The sequence below is a fragment of the Oryzias latipes genome, chromosome 16, assembly GCF_053564925.1.
Source record: "Oryzias latipes strain Hd-rR chromosome 16, Olatipes_Hd-rR_3.1".
Classification (NCBI taxonomy): Eukaryota; Metazoa; Chordata; class Actinopteri; order Beloniformes; family Adrianichthyidae; genus Oryzias; species Oryzias latipes.
The window spans coordinates 2,486,410-2,503,727 of record NC_136252.1 but is presented as its reverse complement, the minus strand read 5'-3'; the positions used below and the strand labels follow the sequence as shown (position 1 = coordinate 2,503,727).

Here is a 17,318-nt window from a genome sequence, read left to right as displayed (position 1 = left end):
ATTCACTTTCCCCAGACTTGTCATGAATCAAAATGCAGCCATCAATGACATTAAAGGTTGAAGCACCAGGCATTAAAGGGTTTTCTCAGGGGTGAAAAGGATGATTTTAACGTGGTAGTCCATGCAAAAATGCTCACTCCTAGCACAGCCTCTCTGTTTTTTTGCGGTTCTGCAGCGTTTTGTTACTTCCTGGTTGGCGTCACCCCCCGCCTGCTAGAGTAGATGCTTGACAGCTGTAGGTTTTCATCCTGGCTCCTCTGTTCTTCCTGCAGGCGAAGCCCCGTCATGAAGTTACAGGAAGTCTGCTGGTGGTGGAGCTGACGCTCGGTGAGCCCAGCTTAAGCCACTAATCATTACCAATTCTTTAGACTTTGTGCTCCTGAGTCCAATTCCAGAAAGTACCACTCAATCTCAGTAGTCCTGCTGCTTGGGACTCTGAGCCTCATTTACCACATCCCTGGCCACGTACGAGTCTCAACCAAGGCCAGCGGTCCACCAGGACGCAGCCAGGATCTGCAACCATCATGTCTAGTAGGCGAAAAGCCTCCACCCCCTGTATGGTCCGACCAGAGCAAACCATGGTGGAGCTGGATGATGAGGAGAAGGAGTCCCACCACATGGATGTTCAGGCAAGACACACAAACATGGCATTAGTTATGGCATTGGTTAACTTCATGAACATTATTAAATCAGAATGAACGTTTGTGGGTTTTAAAAAAAACTAAAAAGAGTTTCTGAAAGTTTCGGCACCTCCTTTTTTTAAATAAGTTGTCTCCTTTTCTTCTATTAGACAACAACAGAGAAACACACTGAGGAGGGGCTCATCAGTGCACCACCCAGTACAGATGGAGAGTCGTCCATGGATGTAGACCTAAACGCCAAGGTCTCAGAGACCAACAAATCTTCAGACAAACCTACAGCAGAACCCCCCAAACCTCCACGCAAGCAGCAGGGCGGCTACGAGTGCAAATACTGCACCTTCTCCACCCAGAATCTCAACACCTTCAAAGAACACGTGGACTCCAACCATCCGAATGTCATCCTCAACCCACTGTACCTCTGTGCCGTCTGCAACTTCAACACGAAGAAGTTTGACACCCTGACGGAACACAACGAGAGGCGCCATCCCGGGGAGAGCAACTTCAAGTTCAAACGCATCAAGAAGAACAATCAGACGATCTTGGAACAGACGATAGAAGGCTGCAGCAACACCGTCATTTACAACGCCGCCAACAAACTGGTGATGGCGCCGCAGAGCAAAGCCAGCACAGTCAAAGCTAACAATGCGAAGGTCACGTCATCAGATGACAAACAGACGGAACCTCGGCTGGGGAACGCCACCCCAGATCTGGCCAAGAAAGCCATCACAGCGCTCAACGTGAACGGCACCGTCATCATCCCAGAGTCCACTCTGCTCAAAGCGGGCGGCCTTTCTCACATCATGCCTTCTTTACAGCAGCCTCTCAACTACACCCAGGTAAGATCGGGATTCACGGATCATCAGCACACGTTTGAGATCAAACTCAAGTGTGACAAATATTTACATTTATTGAAGACAAAAATAACAAATCAGAACTCAACAAGTCAAATCAGCACAAAGTATGAATCTACACCAGACCGAGGGTTCATTTATTTCACCTAAGCTTATTGAATAAAGTCCTAAAATTAGTTAAAGAAAACCTTCAGCTTGTATCTGTCCAGCAGTGTGGTTCATCCATAACCATTAGGATAAACCATTATTACCTCCAGACCAGATCAGCTTTAGGCCTGAACCTGTTTGTTGGGTCTACCTTTCCTGGTGAATCACACGACCCCTGAGCCCAGAATCCCGTCAGTACACATGAACTGTAGAAAGACAACCAGCACTGTTATTCTAGATACACACTTTACAGTTCCTGAACCGAACAGCTGGTGACATTTAACAAGCTCATAGAAGAGCTGCTGAAAGGACACAGCCTCTGCATCCACCTGCATCCATCTGCTGACATGCATCAGCATGCCAACAGATGGATGCAGGTGGATGCAGAGGCTGCACAAACGCTTTATGCTTTAGCCAGTGTGGGGGCACTGAAGGACAACGGGAATGGGGCTTCGATGTCTTCTTTATCGTCATGGTCGTCTGCTTCACGTCTTGGTCGGTTGTGACATTAGCGAACCCTGACCTTTCCAAACAAAACAAACAATGGATTCAAGAGGAAGCTCTTTGATTTCTGAACTAAAGCTTGTTTTCAATTGAGACTAAATGGACCTGAATTATGTCAGTGCTTTAAAAGATCTAGAGGATAGTTGAGGACAAGCTGGCTATTCCAAAACCCTTCACTAACTGCAAATATGTCTGGATTGTGGCTAGACTCTGTCGTCAAGCAAATGTTTCTGTTGTATGTTTGTCTGGCCTCATAATGTTCAATTTGATGTCAGGGCTGTTGTTTTTTGATTGACAGGTGACAATTAAGTCTTCTTTAAACAAATGTTTTTTTTTACTGCACATACTCAAAAATGAACATGTAAAACTGTCTTTAAACACATTAGAAGATCACACGGCCATATCTAGCATATACGTGTTGCCAAATGGTTGTTCACCGCTCAGCCACAGCCAATCGGCTTTCACTGATTCACACAGGTGGTTTGGCACCTTTTCAGTCTAGAATCAGAGATCAAAGCTTCAAAATGACCCTAAAAAGTGGCACAGCTAACAAGTTTTATGTTTTGAATTGAAAATGTGAAAAAATGTATGACAAATGTTTTCCATTTCAGGTCCCGAAGATCGCAGTGCCCCTCAACACAACCAAGTACAACCCCTCCCTCGACGATAACCTGACGCTCATCTCCTCATTCAACAAGTTTCCGTACCCCACCCAGGCGGAGCTGTCCTGGCTCACAGCAGCGTCTAAGCACCCGGAGGAGCAGATCAAAGTTTGGTTCACCACACAGCGGCTCAAGCAGGGCATCAGCTGGTCTCCTGAGGAGGTGCTGTGAGCCTGCATGCACAGATTCTGTCATAGATTTGCAGTTTAAGTAGAATACTTCTGTTCAGTGATGAGTAGAGATTTCACTCAGACACTGAAATGCTTCATCCTCACAGCTGGTTCCCATTCATGTCAGAATAACCTGAAATCTCTGGTCCAGCTCTGTCACGATGCCTGCTTCCTGTCTTTTTGTGCAAAGAAAAGCAAATTACTTTGCACTAACGCAACCAACACTCATGTATTATGGTTCCTCTTGTCCCAGGTGGAAGAGGCCAGAAAGAAAATGTTCAACGGTACCATCTCCACCGGGCCTCAGACACTGACCGTGGTCGCCTCCCAGATCAGCTCCCGCTCAAGCCCCGCCCAGCCTGTGCACAGTACCGCCTCCAAGCCCCTGCAGCAGACTGCAGCTTCTGTCCTTCAGTCCCTCCCCTGTCAGCTTCTGGGCCAAAGCAGCCTTGTGCTGACCCCCGTCGCCAACGGTTCCACCGTCACTTGTGCTCCTCTGGCCCTCACAGTTGCTACCCAGGTACAGAAACCCAGCTAGACTCTGGGCACCTGGAGGTTAAGAGGATCTCTGAAGGCTGGTTTGGGCTCGTTTTGTCTGCAGGTGGCACAGTCACTCAAGCGGCCCCTGGCCTGTCCCGTCATCACCACAGAGAGCAAAAGGCCCTCCATCATTCAGACCGTCTCCGCCTCCTCCCGGCCGGCGTCCTCCAAAGTGCTGAGCTTCACCGTGGACCCCAACAAGACAGCGGAGCAGCTGTCGGTGCTGAGGTCCAGCTACACTCAGTGCCCGTTCCCCGAGGAAGATGAGGTAAGGATATGAGAGTGCAATCACATCACAACATCCGTGCTTCCGCACAGGTTAGTGCTGCTGCTTGTTTGTTCATCACCATAGATGTTTGTATTTGACGTTATGATGTGACAGATCTACCGGCTGATCGAGACCACTGGCCTGTCCAGAGGGGAGATAAAGAAGTGGTTCAGCGAACAGAGGCTCCTCAATCTCAAAAGTAGGAGGAAAAACTTCTGAGAAGTTACCAAAAAGAACAGAAATGTGACTCTTTCAGTCATGAATGTGTATTCCCTGCAGACATACCCACTCCACCCGTGCTGGTGAAAGCGGAGGCAGCGCCGCTCGGTAAAGACGTTCCAGTCAAGAAAGCGGTTCCTCATAAGTTTCCCCTGCTGGAGAGGGTGAAGGGGAAGACGTCTGAGCAGCTGAAGGCGCTGGAGGAGAGCTTCCAAAGGAGCTGCTCTCCGTCAGAGGCAGAGCTGGGTATGAAGTTCAGTCCTCAGGGTCCCCCCCCATTACAGTCACAGGAGCTGCGGTTCTATGTGCTCAATGTCTTTGATCGGATCAAAGATCGGATTAGAATTGGACAGTGTACAAAAACCCTTTTTCTGATTACATATGCCACACTTTAGATCAGAATAAATCCTTTTGATGCGCAGGACTGTCTAAACGACCGGAAACAATATTGAGTTCTGTTGTAAACAAACAAGCTGGAGCACAGAGCAAGGCGATCTTCATTTATCCCTGCAGGGATTATTTTATGAGCAGATGGCTTCATTCTCAGATTTTGGTGTTCTTGTCAGTGTCGGACTCGGGTGTGTGTGTGTGTGTTTTCTTGTTTCTGTTACTCCGGAGACGCTCCACGCTGCTTACGGTGGTGCAAACAGCAGAAATGTTTTTAATGAGCCCTTTCAGAAGCCTGAGGAGAGGCGCTTCTTTCAAAAGTAGAACGCCTCCACAAAGAGCGAACGCGGCTCATCCCATCTTCCAAACTGTCGTCCGCTGCAGGCCAGTTGGCTCAGGAGACCAGGCTGTCCAAGACGGAGGTGGACTGCTGGTTTTCGGAGCGCAGGGCGCTGAGGGACAACATGGAGAAGGTTTTACTCACCATGGCCTCTAAGAACACGGAGGACAGGTCTGAGCGGCAGGGAGGAGCGCTGCTCAACGGGACCCCCCACCGAGAGCACAACGGGAAGCCCCTGCACTGCTCTCTGTTCCCCCTCTCCTCCTCCTCCCCCCCTGCGCTCGCCGCTTCCTCCCCTCAGCCGCCCACCCTCTCCTCTTCAACGTCGCCCCCTGTGCTCACGTCGTCCCGCTCGTCTCCTCATCCCCCCCCGGCGGCAGCCTCTTTGAGCCCCACAGTCATCTCCACAGACTCGCTGGCTCTGCTCAGAGAGGTAAGTAGAGAGGAATCCTGACTTCCTTCATGCTGAGGATGGCGTTCAGCCGTCAAACCGAAGGTTTTCTTCCTCCTGTCTTTAGCACCAACGTACTGCAGCCTCCTAAACGATGCCCAGCTTTTTGAAATGTACCAACATCCGTCTGAAGGACAGCTGTACTTATGCAAGTGTTTTCCCAAAACCTCAATCTAGTTTTGTTCTTGACCAAAACTCACCTCCAGTACAGAGCTGTGCTACTGAAGAGAGGCAGCATTGAGTAAATGTGAATAGGATGATAAAAATGTGAAAAACTTGCATTATTTTAAAACGAGTCTTTATATTTCTCAAATGTTGAACGGAAAGTCCCTATTATGAGACAGAACTTCTGAATCATTTTCCACATTGATGCTTTTAAAGACACGCTCTGATGAAAGTTCTGTAGCATTTTCTGATGATGGAGGACACAAATATATTGAAAATTAGGCTTAAAATTGCCTTTCTGACTATTTCTTTGTTTGAATTGTTGTGAATCAGGACCAGACGAAAATGATGTTTGAAAAAGATCATGTTTGTTATTTAGATCAGTGGTCCCCAACCCCCCGGCGCGGTCCGTGGGTCATTTGGTACAGAAAGAATAAATGACTTACATTAATTCCTTTTTATTTATTTCAGAATTTGAAAGATGTTTTATTTTGAAAATTGCCAGATTCTCATCCGTCTATGTCTCTTGACGCAGGCCAATTGGCTCTTCTCGGTCACGTGATAAGTTACCGCTAAAATAAAACCCAGGAGCTAGCAAAATGAATAAAAACCAAAAGTCTTTGGAAAGTTTCTTTGCCAAGGGGAAAAGGCCCAGCCAGGAGACAGAAGAGGAGCCTTCCACTTCCAAAAAAGAAAGCTACATTTAATAGACAGTACATTATTTTAACACAGTGAGTGTAGGAAGGGGAGAGGATGATGACACCTGTGCCATGTACAATGTCATGACTGTCAAAATAAAAGCTCAGGGTTCGTCTTGTAATGTCTCTGTTCCTCTTTCACCGTAACGTTGCTGCAATAAACGTTCGCCAGATAGAATGTGAGATGTAGTCCGTGAAAACGTGCAATGACGTCTAATGAGCGTAAAAAAGGTTGGGGAGCTCTGATCTGGAACACGCTGGGCGGCCCACAAACTCCTGGCTCTGCTCCATTCTGATGGCTCCACCTGTAGACGACCAGATCCACCTACGTCATGGTTTTCCTGGTCTGAGCTGGAATCTGGATCAAAACTCTACAGCTGGATCGCTCAGATATTGCTCACTATGCCGTAGTGGATCACTATGTAGGACGCGAAGGGGATGGGGGGGTGGGGTTGCTCCGCGCCAACAGTCTCGCCCGAAATTTAGAGGTATTTTAATGAACTGCTGCTCTGCAGAAACTATGTCCTAGAAAATGACACATTTGGCTGAAAACGGCATCATCATAATGAAAAGACCTCTGGGGAGGATCTTACAGTAGATCAAAAGGATCAGCTGACAGTGAGTGGAAAAGCAGCTCCTGTTTAACTCTGACAGACTTTTCCTGGTTCAGAATATATCATGGAACCTCAGCAGCACCTCATGGTAACATTGCAGAGATGTGCGGTTCACTCCATCTTTTCCTACAGACGTTCTGCCGGACCCAGTGGCCAACTCCTGAGGAGTACAGCCAGCTGGAGGCTCAGACCAGCCTGGGACGCACTGACATCGTCCGCTGGTTCAAGGAGCACCGCTCGGCCCTGAAGAACGGCGAAATTCTGGACTGGATGGAAGGTTTCCAGCAGGCGGGGACACAGCCAGCAAAACAAAACGGCCAGAGTTCTGAGAAGCAGCTGAGCGCGCCTGTGGAAGGCGGTGTTGGGAAGGGTGAGTTCAGGAGAGAAGATGGAGACGGTTCTGGTTCACTGAAGATCTGATGTCCTTCTGTCGTCCCCACAGCCTCATCTGTAGAGGAAGAAGCTGACGGGAAGGAAGCACAAACGGAGAGCTCCAGGCTGTTCCAGCAGGACAAACTTCAGTGGTTAACTGACAGACTCGCTGAGGGAGTGGCCGGCCTGAGCCGGGCCGGGCAAGACCACACCGGCACAAGTCCTGAAAACAAAGACAAGTGAGTTGAGAGAGAGGAAAGAATGCTTTTATTTGAGTAGAAATCACAAACCAAGGCTCAGAGTGCTGAAGGTTTGTCTTTTGGTTTCCAGGTGGGTGAAGGTCACTGTGGCTGTCGGAGAGGAGACCGCCGGAGGAGTGGAGCAACAGAAACCTGCAACGGTCACAGAAGCTGTGGCCTTGGAGCAACCTGGGCAGGTCACGGGCTGACGGTGTGTTCAAGCGTTTTCACGCTTTCCTGAACAAAGACGAGGGGAACATGAAGTTAGAAGCTACATGCACACTGGGCAAGAATGCAGGTTTACCCATTAACACTGATCGATCAGCGAGGAGCTTCTTCTTCTTTTTCTACTTTTTACGGTGGAAATCCTGTGAATCTCGCTCCAGGCTTTTTCTGTCACAGCTTTATTCCGATAAATGAAAGACTTGGTGTCAGAGAATTCCCCCCGGGCACACCACAATTATTCATTTCTCCTCCATGATCAATTTTCAAACGGTTGGCACTTCTGTGAATTAAAAGGGACGCCATCCATACGTCACTACCTAATTCCCGTCCCTGATTGGTCAAAGTCCAACCTAACTGATGTTTTATAGTAAATGCCCAAAACTCGCATTTACACAGGTTTGCTGCAAGTGGCTGCTTTGCTTTGTGAATGTAGCTTTAGGAACCGAAGCTGCTGCCGTCAGGAAGCAGTTCTCCTCTCAAAGGCTCAGATTGCTGCTCAGATTCCCAAAAAGCTAAGTGGCGATGCTGCAGCTGCCGCCTCCAGCTGCTCCGGACGTCGTTAGGGAAACAATTAGCTCTGCTCCTCCAAAGCGATGGCACGGGAACGCCATCATTAGCAGGGAAACCTGGACTGAGCCTCATCCGAGTCAGGCGATGCCAGACGGCAAATAAAAAATGGTAAGAAACAGAGAAGATTTGTCAGAAAAGAATGACTTTCTTGTCTTTTCAGGTGCAAAACCTGTTGATTTCATCTGTGAGGCGACCAAGTCCAGAAGCTGTGATGCCAGGAAGCAGTGAAGTGGTGACTCGAGGAGGAGGAGTGCCAAAGTGGAACTGTGTATTATTTTTACCTTAGTACTTTTTTTTCTTAAAGAAAGGCCCCTGTACATATTTAGTCTGTGGAACTAAAAGATTTGTACAATTTTGTTTCTGGAAAAGCGAGTTTTGTTAAGTTTTATTCTGAATGTTTGCTCTGAACCTGGAATGTTTTTTTTCCTTTTCTTTCAAGATGTTTTATAGTAAATTTGCTTCAAATCTTTTTATTTTTTGAAAATCCTTTGACTCGTTGTGAGGAGACTCTGAAGGCACTTGCATCTTTCTCTGTTAGAGATCGTTTTGCTCTCTCTATCAAACGCCATCATAATGAAGGGACTGAAGTGTGGCGGGAGGGGGTAGAAGTGCATTGTGGGCCACGCCTGACGGCGCTGAGCACATGCTCTGTATGCTTTTTTTTTTTTTTTTTTGCTGCTCTAGGATCAGAATGTTTTCTGAAGGGAAAAGGGTGAAGGGTCTGTTGGATCACACCACGCTGCCTTTCCTGTTCATGCCTGACGCTCCTGCAGGAGGCAGAGCCATGTACTTTAGCTTCCCCCGCCTCGCCTCTAATCTTTCTCGGCTGAATTTCCCACAAGGCTGTTGGAGAAACCATCGGAAGCATGTCAAAAACAGGTGTCTGAACTTTGACCTCTCTGGATTCAGAGTGGACTCTTGAATGTGCAGACACACAGACTGACGATCACAGCAGAAAACCAGAATGTCCACGTCCTCCAGCTGCATGTCCGTCAGCTCATTTTTAGAAAAGGATTGAAAGGGATGCCTTTGTTTTTAGTTTCCTCTGCCAGGTCCTTTTGGGCGTGGCGTTGAAGCGGACATTTCCGTTTGGAGCCGGAGTAAAGCTGCGTGCCGCTGCTCTCATTCTGTTTAAGCAGATATCCAGGACGCTGCACAGAATATCAGATGCTTTTTTTTCAGGCTTGCTGCAGGTCAATAAAAAAACAATGAACTCCCAGACTTTTTGTGGTCTTTCTGGCAGAAAGAAATGAGACATATTTGCTACTAAAGGAGTCAGTTAAACGGAATTTAGAATTTATTTGCTTTATTTATTTATTTATTAATTTTTGTTTATTTCAGAGATACACTTTGAAATGACAAAGTATTCCATTTAGATACAAATAATTTTTACACTTTTCCCAGCTGAGAACCTTAAAGACGCACTCCACTGGAAATCATATTTCTGATGTTGTTCACATGCTCTTGTAGCGTTTTTCTGATGGAGACCATTTAGGAACAGTTTGGAAAAGCATTTCAATTCTGAAGAAGCTTGTAGGTGTGATCAAAGCTACAATGGTGGGTCACAAGCTCCCAGCTCCACTCCAATCTGATGCAACTGCTTGCAGACAGCTAGAGCCATGAATGTCCTCCTGGATAAGCTGGTGTCTGGATCAAAACGATTGGCTGTAGTTTTTATCCAGACATAAAAAAACAGATACAGTACAAGGGAAAACGTTGGGACAGACCTTCTCATTCAAAGAGTTTTCTTTATTTTCATGAAAATTGTAGATTCACACTGAAGGCATCAAAACTATGAATGAACATGTGGAATTATATACATAACAAAAAAGTGTCAAACAACTGAAAATGTGTCATATTGTAGGTTCTTCAAAGTAGCCACCTTTTGCTTTGATGACTGCTTTCCACACTCTTGGCATTCTCTGGATGACCTTCTAGAGGTAGTCACCGGAAATGTGTTTCACTTCACAGGTGAGCCCTGTCAGGTTTAATAAGTGGGATTTCTTGCCTTTTAAATGGGGTTGGGACCATCAGTTGTGTTGTGCAGAAGTCAGGTGGATACACAGCTGATAGTCCTACTGAATAGACTGTTAGAATTTGGATTATGGCAAGAAAAAAAGCAGCTAAGTCCAGAAAAACGAGTGGCCATCATTACTTTGAGAAATGAAGGTAAGTCAGTCTGAAAAATTGGGAAAACTTTGAAAGTGTCCCCAAGTGCAGTCACAAAAACCATCAAGTGCTACAAAGAAACTGGTTCACATGCGGACCCCCCAGGAAAGGAAGACCAAGAGTCACCTCTGCTGCGGAGGATAAGTTCATCTGAGTCAGCAGCCTCAGAAATGGCAGCTTAACAGCAGCTCAGATTAGAGAGCAGGTCAATGGCACACAGAGTTCTAGCAGCAGACACATCTCTACAACAACTGTTCAAAGGAGACTGTGTGAATCAGGCCTTCATGCTAGAATATCTGCTAGGAAACCACTGCTAAAGAAAGGCAACAAGCAGAAGAGACTTGTTTGGGCTAAAGAACACAAGGAATGGACATTAGACCAGTGGAAATCTGGGCTTTGGTCTGATTTTTGGTTCCAACCAACGTGTCTTAGTGCGACACAGAAAAGGTGAACGGATGGACTCTACATGCCTGGTTCCCACCGTGAAGCATGGAGGAGGTGGTGTGATGGTGTGGGGGTGCACTGCTGGTGACCCTGTTGGGGATTTATTCCAAATTGAAGGCATACTGGACCAGCATGGCTACCACAGCATCTTGCAGCAGCATGCTATTCCATCCGGTTTGCGTTGGACCATCATTTATTGTTCAACAGGACAATGACCCCAAACACACCTCCAGACTGTGTAAGGGCTATTTGACCTGGAAGGAGAGTGATGGGGGGGCTGCGCCAGATGACCTGGCCTCCACAGTCACCGACCTGAACCCAATCCAGATGGTTTGGGGTGAGCTGGACCGCAGAGTGAAGGCAAAAGGGCCAACAAGTGCTAAGCATTCTGGGAACTCCTTCAAGACTGTTGGAAGACCATTTCAGGTGACTACCTCTAGAAGGTCATCCAGAGAATGCCAAGAGTGAGCAAAGCAGTCATCAAAGCAAAAGGTGGCTACTATGAAGAACCTACAATATGACATATTTTCAGTTGTTTGAGACTTTTTTGTTATGTATATAATTCCAGATGAGTTAATCCACAGTTTTGATGCCTTCAGTGTGAATCTACAATTTTCATAGTCATGAAAATAAAGAAAACTCTTTGAATGAGAAGGCTTTTGAATGAGTGTCCAAACTTTTGGTCTGTTCTGTAGTTTCAACATTTCCTGCCATTTAGCCCATTCACCCCAGTTAGGTTGGGGCTGTGAGGGGCGATAAGCTAGCGGGAGAGAATGAAAACAGATGAATGATGGGAAAAAGGGGCAGGCTTACTCCACGCCAACAGTCCCGTCCCCAACCCAGAGGTTATTTACTCTGATTACGTGTATTATAATGTTGATTTCTCATGAAAAGAACCCCAGATCAGTATTTGATCCATTCACACATTCCTCCTCTAACCCTGCCCGGCTGAAATACTTTCATTTATGTGAACAACATGCACATCCATCTCTGCAGAAGTTTGGATGTTAGTTTTCGTGACACTGCCAAGGCCGGCTGTAAGATGACGTCAGGAAATGGGCGGTACCCACGCAGAGAAAAAGAGATCGAGTCATCTTACTTCCGTTTGGAAAACAGCTCAGAAAAATAACTAATATTTAATAAATAATGCATTCTTTTGTGTGCCATACGAGATATATTATCAGATATTATACATGGATATTGTTTCCTCTAAAAGGCTTGAGAATAGCAAATGCCCTTAAATGAAATGAAGACTTTCAGAAGGACAAGTCCTCATCTTTCAAAAAAAGTTTTATTTACAATAAAGAGCGAGGATCCATCCATCTGTTTACAACAGGAGAAAAGCCAGCCGTGTCATCATTTCACATCCGTGAAAACCGACCCAGAGATGGCGCTCTGAAGCAGGACGGCCTCCCAGTGCATGAAGAAATTCTAATGAAATCAAATATGGCGTCAGAGAGAGAAAAACAACACGTCTTCCTGACTGACAGGCAGGAGCAGAGTGGCGTTAAACATTCTGCTCCACGCTGCTGCAGCATCTTCACTCGGAGAACAGAGTCCTGCTGCACTTCCTGGTCTTTTTTAGCCTAAACCTGACTTAAAGTCAATTTAAAGTTGATCATTTGATTTTCTTGAAATAAAACAAGGGGGTGAGAAACGGTTTAGTCCAAAACATCGGCCGCCCAGCCGTTTGTTGCTGACAGTTCAGGACTCCCTCAATCTTCCCCCAGACGAAAGCCCTGCCCCCAGTTGTGTCGGCCCCCCGCCCCTCCGCCAGCGGGGTCCTGGGCAGCTGGTCGTCTGCTGGGGGGAGCTCCGAAGCCCGACACGCCTCCTCTCCTGTTGGGGAAGAACCGATACCTGGAAAAAAAGAGAGCGCTGTCAGATGTACCTCTAAAAACCTGCACCAGCCGCTCCCACCCAGGACAACGAGCGGGTCCTCCCATTCATTTGTACCAGAGTGAGGAACAGCCCCCCCCCCCCCGGAAGAGTCTGGGCTGCAAGGCTAACACACACTTTCTCCACTGAGCTTCAGCAAAACTCTTTCATTTGTAATGCACATCATCATCCATCTTTGGAAACGTTTGGATGCGGTTGTGCCGGCGTGTGACATCAGAACCACGTTGGTGTGTAAGAAAACGCCAACTTCTGTCGCTTTAAAACTTACAAGAACTCCGGCGTCGACAGAAAAGAGCGTCCCCCTAGATCCATGGGGTATTTGAACATGAGGAAGAAGAAGAGGTGGCCCACCAGGTTTCCCGTCAGTTCGTTCATAAAACTGCAGACAGGGACACATAAGGGGGAGGGGTTGGAGGGGTCCTGCTGGAACACAGCACTCTACACTTCAGAGGGACATCTTTACTCACGAGCCTCCAATAATGAAGTTGAAGGCCAGGATGACCCAGGGTAGATAATAGGCCTGAAAGAGAGCAGTGATGGTTGTTTATCGCCTTCATCACGGTTTGTTGTCACTGTGATCATGAAAGCATCTTCTCGACCCACCCACCTTAAACCGCGTTCCAAACCAGAAGGAAACAATGGTGTCTTTGTTGAACTGAGCCCAGACGTACAGAACCGACATGATGAGCGGGATCATGAGCAGCTGAAACAAGACGTGAAACGCGGTCAGAACCTCTGAACACGCCATGCAGACGTGACAGAAACATCATGCCAGCTGCAGAGGATCCTCACCTGCATGTTCATGAGCAACCCAGTTATCTGCAGAAGCAGTCAAGAAAAACAAGTTCATCTGGATAAAACATGCTGTAAGCCTCACTCTGACTCTAAAAGCTCAACACAAATTCAGAAAATGACCAGCAGAACCAAACAGAAAGTTTGATAAAAGCCCAAGACATCAGTAAATATAGGAGCTGTGAGCAGCACTGAGCTTCTGCATGTGACCTCTGTTCTGCAGGGTGGACTGACACCGGTCTGCTGGCACAGGGCCACCTTGACAGAGGAAGAGGAGCCGGGTCCAGGAACGAAGGACGAAGGAGAGGCAGGCGGTGCCGCTGAGTGAAGCAGGGGCGGACGGAGCCGTAGGTTGTAATTTATGACTCAGCTTTGAATGGTGGTCAAAGGATACAACAATGCAGATCCAGTTGAAGAGAAGCATGAACACGTAGTCTGCAGGTCTGCCATCAAAGGCCCCTACCACGGAAAAGGACATGATTAATGATGAGGACGTAGGAAAAGGAAAACAGCAAAGCAGAAAGCTCACCTGTCTCCAGCCGAGTGGAGTAATGATAAAGGAAGTACAGGTTAACAAGGTAAAGAAAGCCGGTATTGGGGGTTATTGGAAAATAAAAGGTGGCTGTGATCGGTCTCCAGATCTGAAACATAAAGCAGAAGGGATTTTAAGTATATAGGTTTGCTGCAGCACTTGTGAGTTCACTTCATTTTAACCAAGCAGGACAGTACAGCTCCTGAAGAACAACCTAGAACTACACCTAGAGAAGCCAGAACCCTGACTCCACTTCTCTAAAGTCTGATGGGGCTTCACAACACTGCATCGTACTCTGATGTGCTGCTTTTAGCTGCTTGGCCATGAAAACTTGAAGCCCACATGAGGTTTGGAGGTCTGTAGGGCTGAAAAACGTTGGTGACCTCTGGGCACTAAAGGTCTCAGCATTCACACAGACATGAAAGTCAATGAATTAAACTGTTTGGATGGGTAGGTGAATACTTTTGGCAACGTTACCCATGTTTGTGTGTTTCTGAGAATCTTTTTTGCCTTAAACAAAAGAGCCTCTAAGCAATTTTGAAAGTTAATGCTAGTTTAAAAGACACAGGAAAAGCTTAATTAAAAGAATTGGCGGTAAATTTTGTTTTAGCCAAAAATAAAACTACCAAAAAATGTATTCTTACATACTTTGTACATTTGAAAAACAAATTTGAAAGAGCAGATTTGGTTATTTTGCCGTGAACAGTATCTAATATTACATTTAGATATCTTCTCTTTTCTTAACATCTGAATAAATTTGTTTTAAACTGCTTTAAAAAAAACTTAAAGCCAACAGAAACAGTTATTTGAACTTACCTGAGATGTTAAAGTCCTTTATTTTGAAATTTTGTCTCTCTCTAGTGGAGTATGTCAGTATTGCATTCAAATAAATAACTTTTACGGTACCAAATGCGACACTAAACTGTTGATTGTCACTTGAACAGAAAACAAAACCTACTTATTTGCATTTATAATTTATAAAAATGTTTGCCGTTTGTTCATTCCGTATTCAGAGCACTATTTCCGGAAGATCTCCCCTCCAACGTCGCGGCCTCTGATTGGCTGCGCTCTAATGGAGGCCTGCGCCTGTTAGCCATCTGCTAACTAACTGACATCCAAAACACAGTAAAACGCCCTTTGAAACACAAAATTAACGAAGTAATACAACAACGCGTGCAAAGGGATCCATTTGACGAAACACTTACATGGAATCTGCTGAAAACCAGCTCTGGGAAGAGTAAGAGGTTTCTGAAATCGATCAAGCCTAGCTTCCCGATAAAAGGAACAGCTATGGAAGCAGCAAACCAAGACCGGGTGATGAACGGGATGCTCCTGAACCAGTCCCCGATGTCCGACATCCTTCCATAAGACTTCTGATGACTTCAAGTTCTGAAAAAAGCTTTCTCACTGGGGAATTTTAATAACTAACTTAAAAACGACGAGGCTGCTGTCTTACACCACAACCCATCCACTGCTAAGTTTACATGACGTGGCTAAGCACCGGTAGCAACTCTTACGTGAGAGACCCTCACTTCCGCCGTGACCTTTCAAAATAAAATCTCAACGGACATACATATTGCTTTTGTGAAAATGCATTTGAAATTTTTCAAATGCATGTTCTTAATAATTATGCAGCCAAAATAACAACAACAATTCGATTTAAAATGGTCCGTCAACTTACAAGGGGAAAGGTTTATTTTAATCTTGTTTTTGAAAGTATCTGGTCATGTCTTGGCCAGATTTTGTCTTGCAGACAAAGATAAACTTATAAATATTCAAAACTTTTTTTTAAAGTAGGCCTTGTAAAGGTTGAACCACCAATAACAAGTGTTTAGTTGAAAGCAGTATTTTTCATTTTTACTTTTAAGATTTCAGCTCTTACTGTGAAATTTGCATATTTCCAGTGTGGCCCCTGAAGGCCCGTACACACCGGGACGAATATTCGCCAGGCGTTATTCGGCAGCGTTTTTCACCACGTTTTTTGTGTTCACACCCAGGCGATTTTCGCTGACGATGAGCCGAGCGAACATGCAATTTCCTTCCCTGACATTAGATGGCGCTTAATTTAAACAGAAATACTCCTGTACACAAGGTGGCGCTGCGCTTCTTAAAGTCGCTTTTCACTCAGAAGAAGAGAGCAAGTATTTACGCGCTAGTCAGAATAATAAAAAGAAAACATGAATATTTCAAGCACCAGTAGCTCCAACTGGTGCTTGGTTCGGGGATATTTTAGAATGTCCGTCATTATTTCTTCGCGGCAGTGTAGACGCTACTTGGCGTCTATCTTCTTCGCTGGTATGTGTGCTCAGCAAGGCAGTTTTGTGTTTGAGCGCCCCCAAGTTGTGTTTTACTGTAACTTCAGAAGCTCCAGACACGAGTGCAAAAGCGCCATTTTCATTGGTCGAATAGATTTCGACGCGACGCGTCGAAAAAAACAAACAAACCCGAGGCGTTTTTTTTTTTGACGCTTTGACGCGTGGCGTTTTTTCGCGTCGGTGTGCACACTCTCACTGGTGCCCTTTGTTTAGTCACGAGGCGTTAAACGTGGGCGAAAATCGCCGGCGAAATTCGTCCCGGTGTGAACGGGCCTTTAGGCTGCAAAAACTGAGCAGACGTTCTAACTTTGCATTTTTAAAGTTTCACCCACCAACAGCCATCCGTGTGCTGTGACAGTCCACAAAAAGAAAGAAAAATGAAATCAAGAACTAGAAATGATTATTTTCCTTCATTTATTCATTTCATTCTTGTTTCATTGTTTATCTTGTTTCATCATTCCATTGTCATTGTATTATTTTTTACCTTGACATTGTGAATGGTGGTTGGGCCTTCTTGGATGGTGGTGGAAGGTGCTCTAGTAATGAATAAATTGATAATGATGAGTCAAACAAACAGTTTTCCTGCTGCAGTGTCACTTTTAAAACTCTTGGGCCATTTTTTTAACCCAATTCTCGGGTTATGCATGTTGGGATATATCATTGGGTTCTTTGAGAGCAATATTAAATTTTTTGGTTATAGTGGTTACATATTAACCCAATTTATGAATTATTTTCTTTGTTTTTCCAAGGTTAAAATAACCCAGAATCCATCCGGTTTATCTATGAGGACCACAGGAGATGACTGTGATGGCTCTATGACAGTGTTTTTCAACCAGTGTGCCGCGGCACACTAGTGTGCCGTGGGAGATGGTCAAGTGTGCCGTGTGAAATTGCCCTCATTAACTGATCTAAAAACATTTCCCATCTCCAGGATTCCAGCTCTGTGTTCATCCAAACAGGCCCTGATAAAACACTGAGGAGTTAGGAATATAAAAGATCGTAAAATACTTTTTCTTTGTGTTTATTTTATTTTATTAAAGACATTTTGATAAGAATGACGGCAGCGCGATTCAGCTGCAGCTCCGGCTGTATTTAGGAAAAGTC

At 45.7% G+C, this 17,318-nt stretch overlaps 2 protein-coding genes across 3 annotated transcripts in view; one reads left to right on the top strand and one right to left on the bottom strand.

Annotated features, from left to right (window-relative positions):
* The window catches only part of zhx2a (zinc fingers and homeoboxes 2a), a 30,427-nt gene extending 21,145 nt beyond the window's left edge, over window positions 1-9,282 (top strand). For both annotated transcript variants that reach the window (XM_020701844.3, XM_011473319.4), the window contains exons 2-13: window positions 273-629; window positions 791-1,477; window positions 2,755-2,967; window positions 3,229-3,495; window positions 3,577-3,783; window positions 3,898-3,982; window positions 4,063-4,248; window positions 4,774-5,162; window positions 6,790-7,027; window positions 7,100-7,268; window positions 7,360-7,479; window positions 8,224-9,282. In XM_020701844.3, the coding sequence (XP_020557503.1) occupies window positions 525-629; window positions 791-1,477; window positions 2,755-2,967; window positions 3,229-3,495; window positions 3,577-3,783; window positions 3,898-3,982; window positions 4,063-4,248; window positions 4,774-5,162; window positions 6,790-7,027; window positions 7,100-7,268; window positions 7,360-7,477 (2,664 nt within the window). In that variant the 5' untranslated portion in view covers window positions 273-524 and the 3' untranslated portion in view covers window positions 7,478-7,479; window positions 8,224-9,282. The remainder of the gene's footprint in view (window positions 1-272; window positions 630-790; window positions 1,478-2,754; window positions 2,968-3,228; window positions 3,496-3,576; window positions 3,784-3,897; window positions 3,983-4,062; window positions 4,249-4,773; window positions 5,163-6,789; window positions 7,028-7,099; window positions 7,269-7,359; window positions 7,480-8,223) is intronic.
* A 2,666-nt stretch (window positions 9,283-11,948) lies between these two features.
* On the bottom strand, window positions 11,949-15,445 carry derl1 (derlin 1). The gene is made up of 8 exons (XM_004086644.3): window positions 15,105-15,445; window positions 13,897-14,008; window positions 13,762-13,826; window positions 13,368-13,394; window positions 13,183-13,278; window positions 13,043-13,095; window positions 12,844-12,954; window positions 11,949-12,536 (listed from the first exon to the last, which is right to left on the bottom strand). Exons 1-8 carry the CDS (start codon window positions 15,255-15,257, stop codon window positions 12,392-12,394), a joined length of 762 nt encoding a protein of 253 aa, XP_004086692.1. The 5' UTR covers window positions 15,258-15,445; the 3' UTR covers window positions 11,949-12,391.
* Window positions 15,446-17,318: the final 1,873 nt, after the last annotated feature.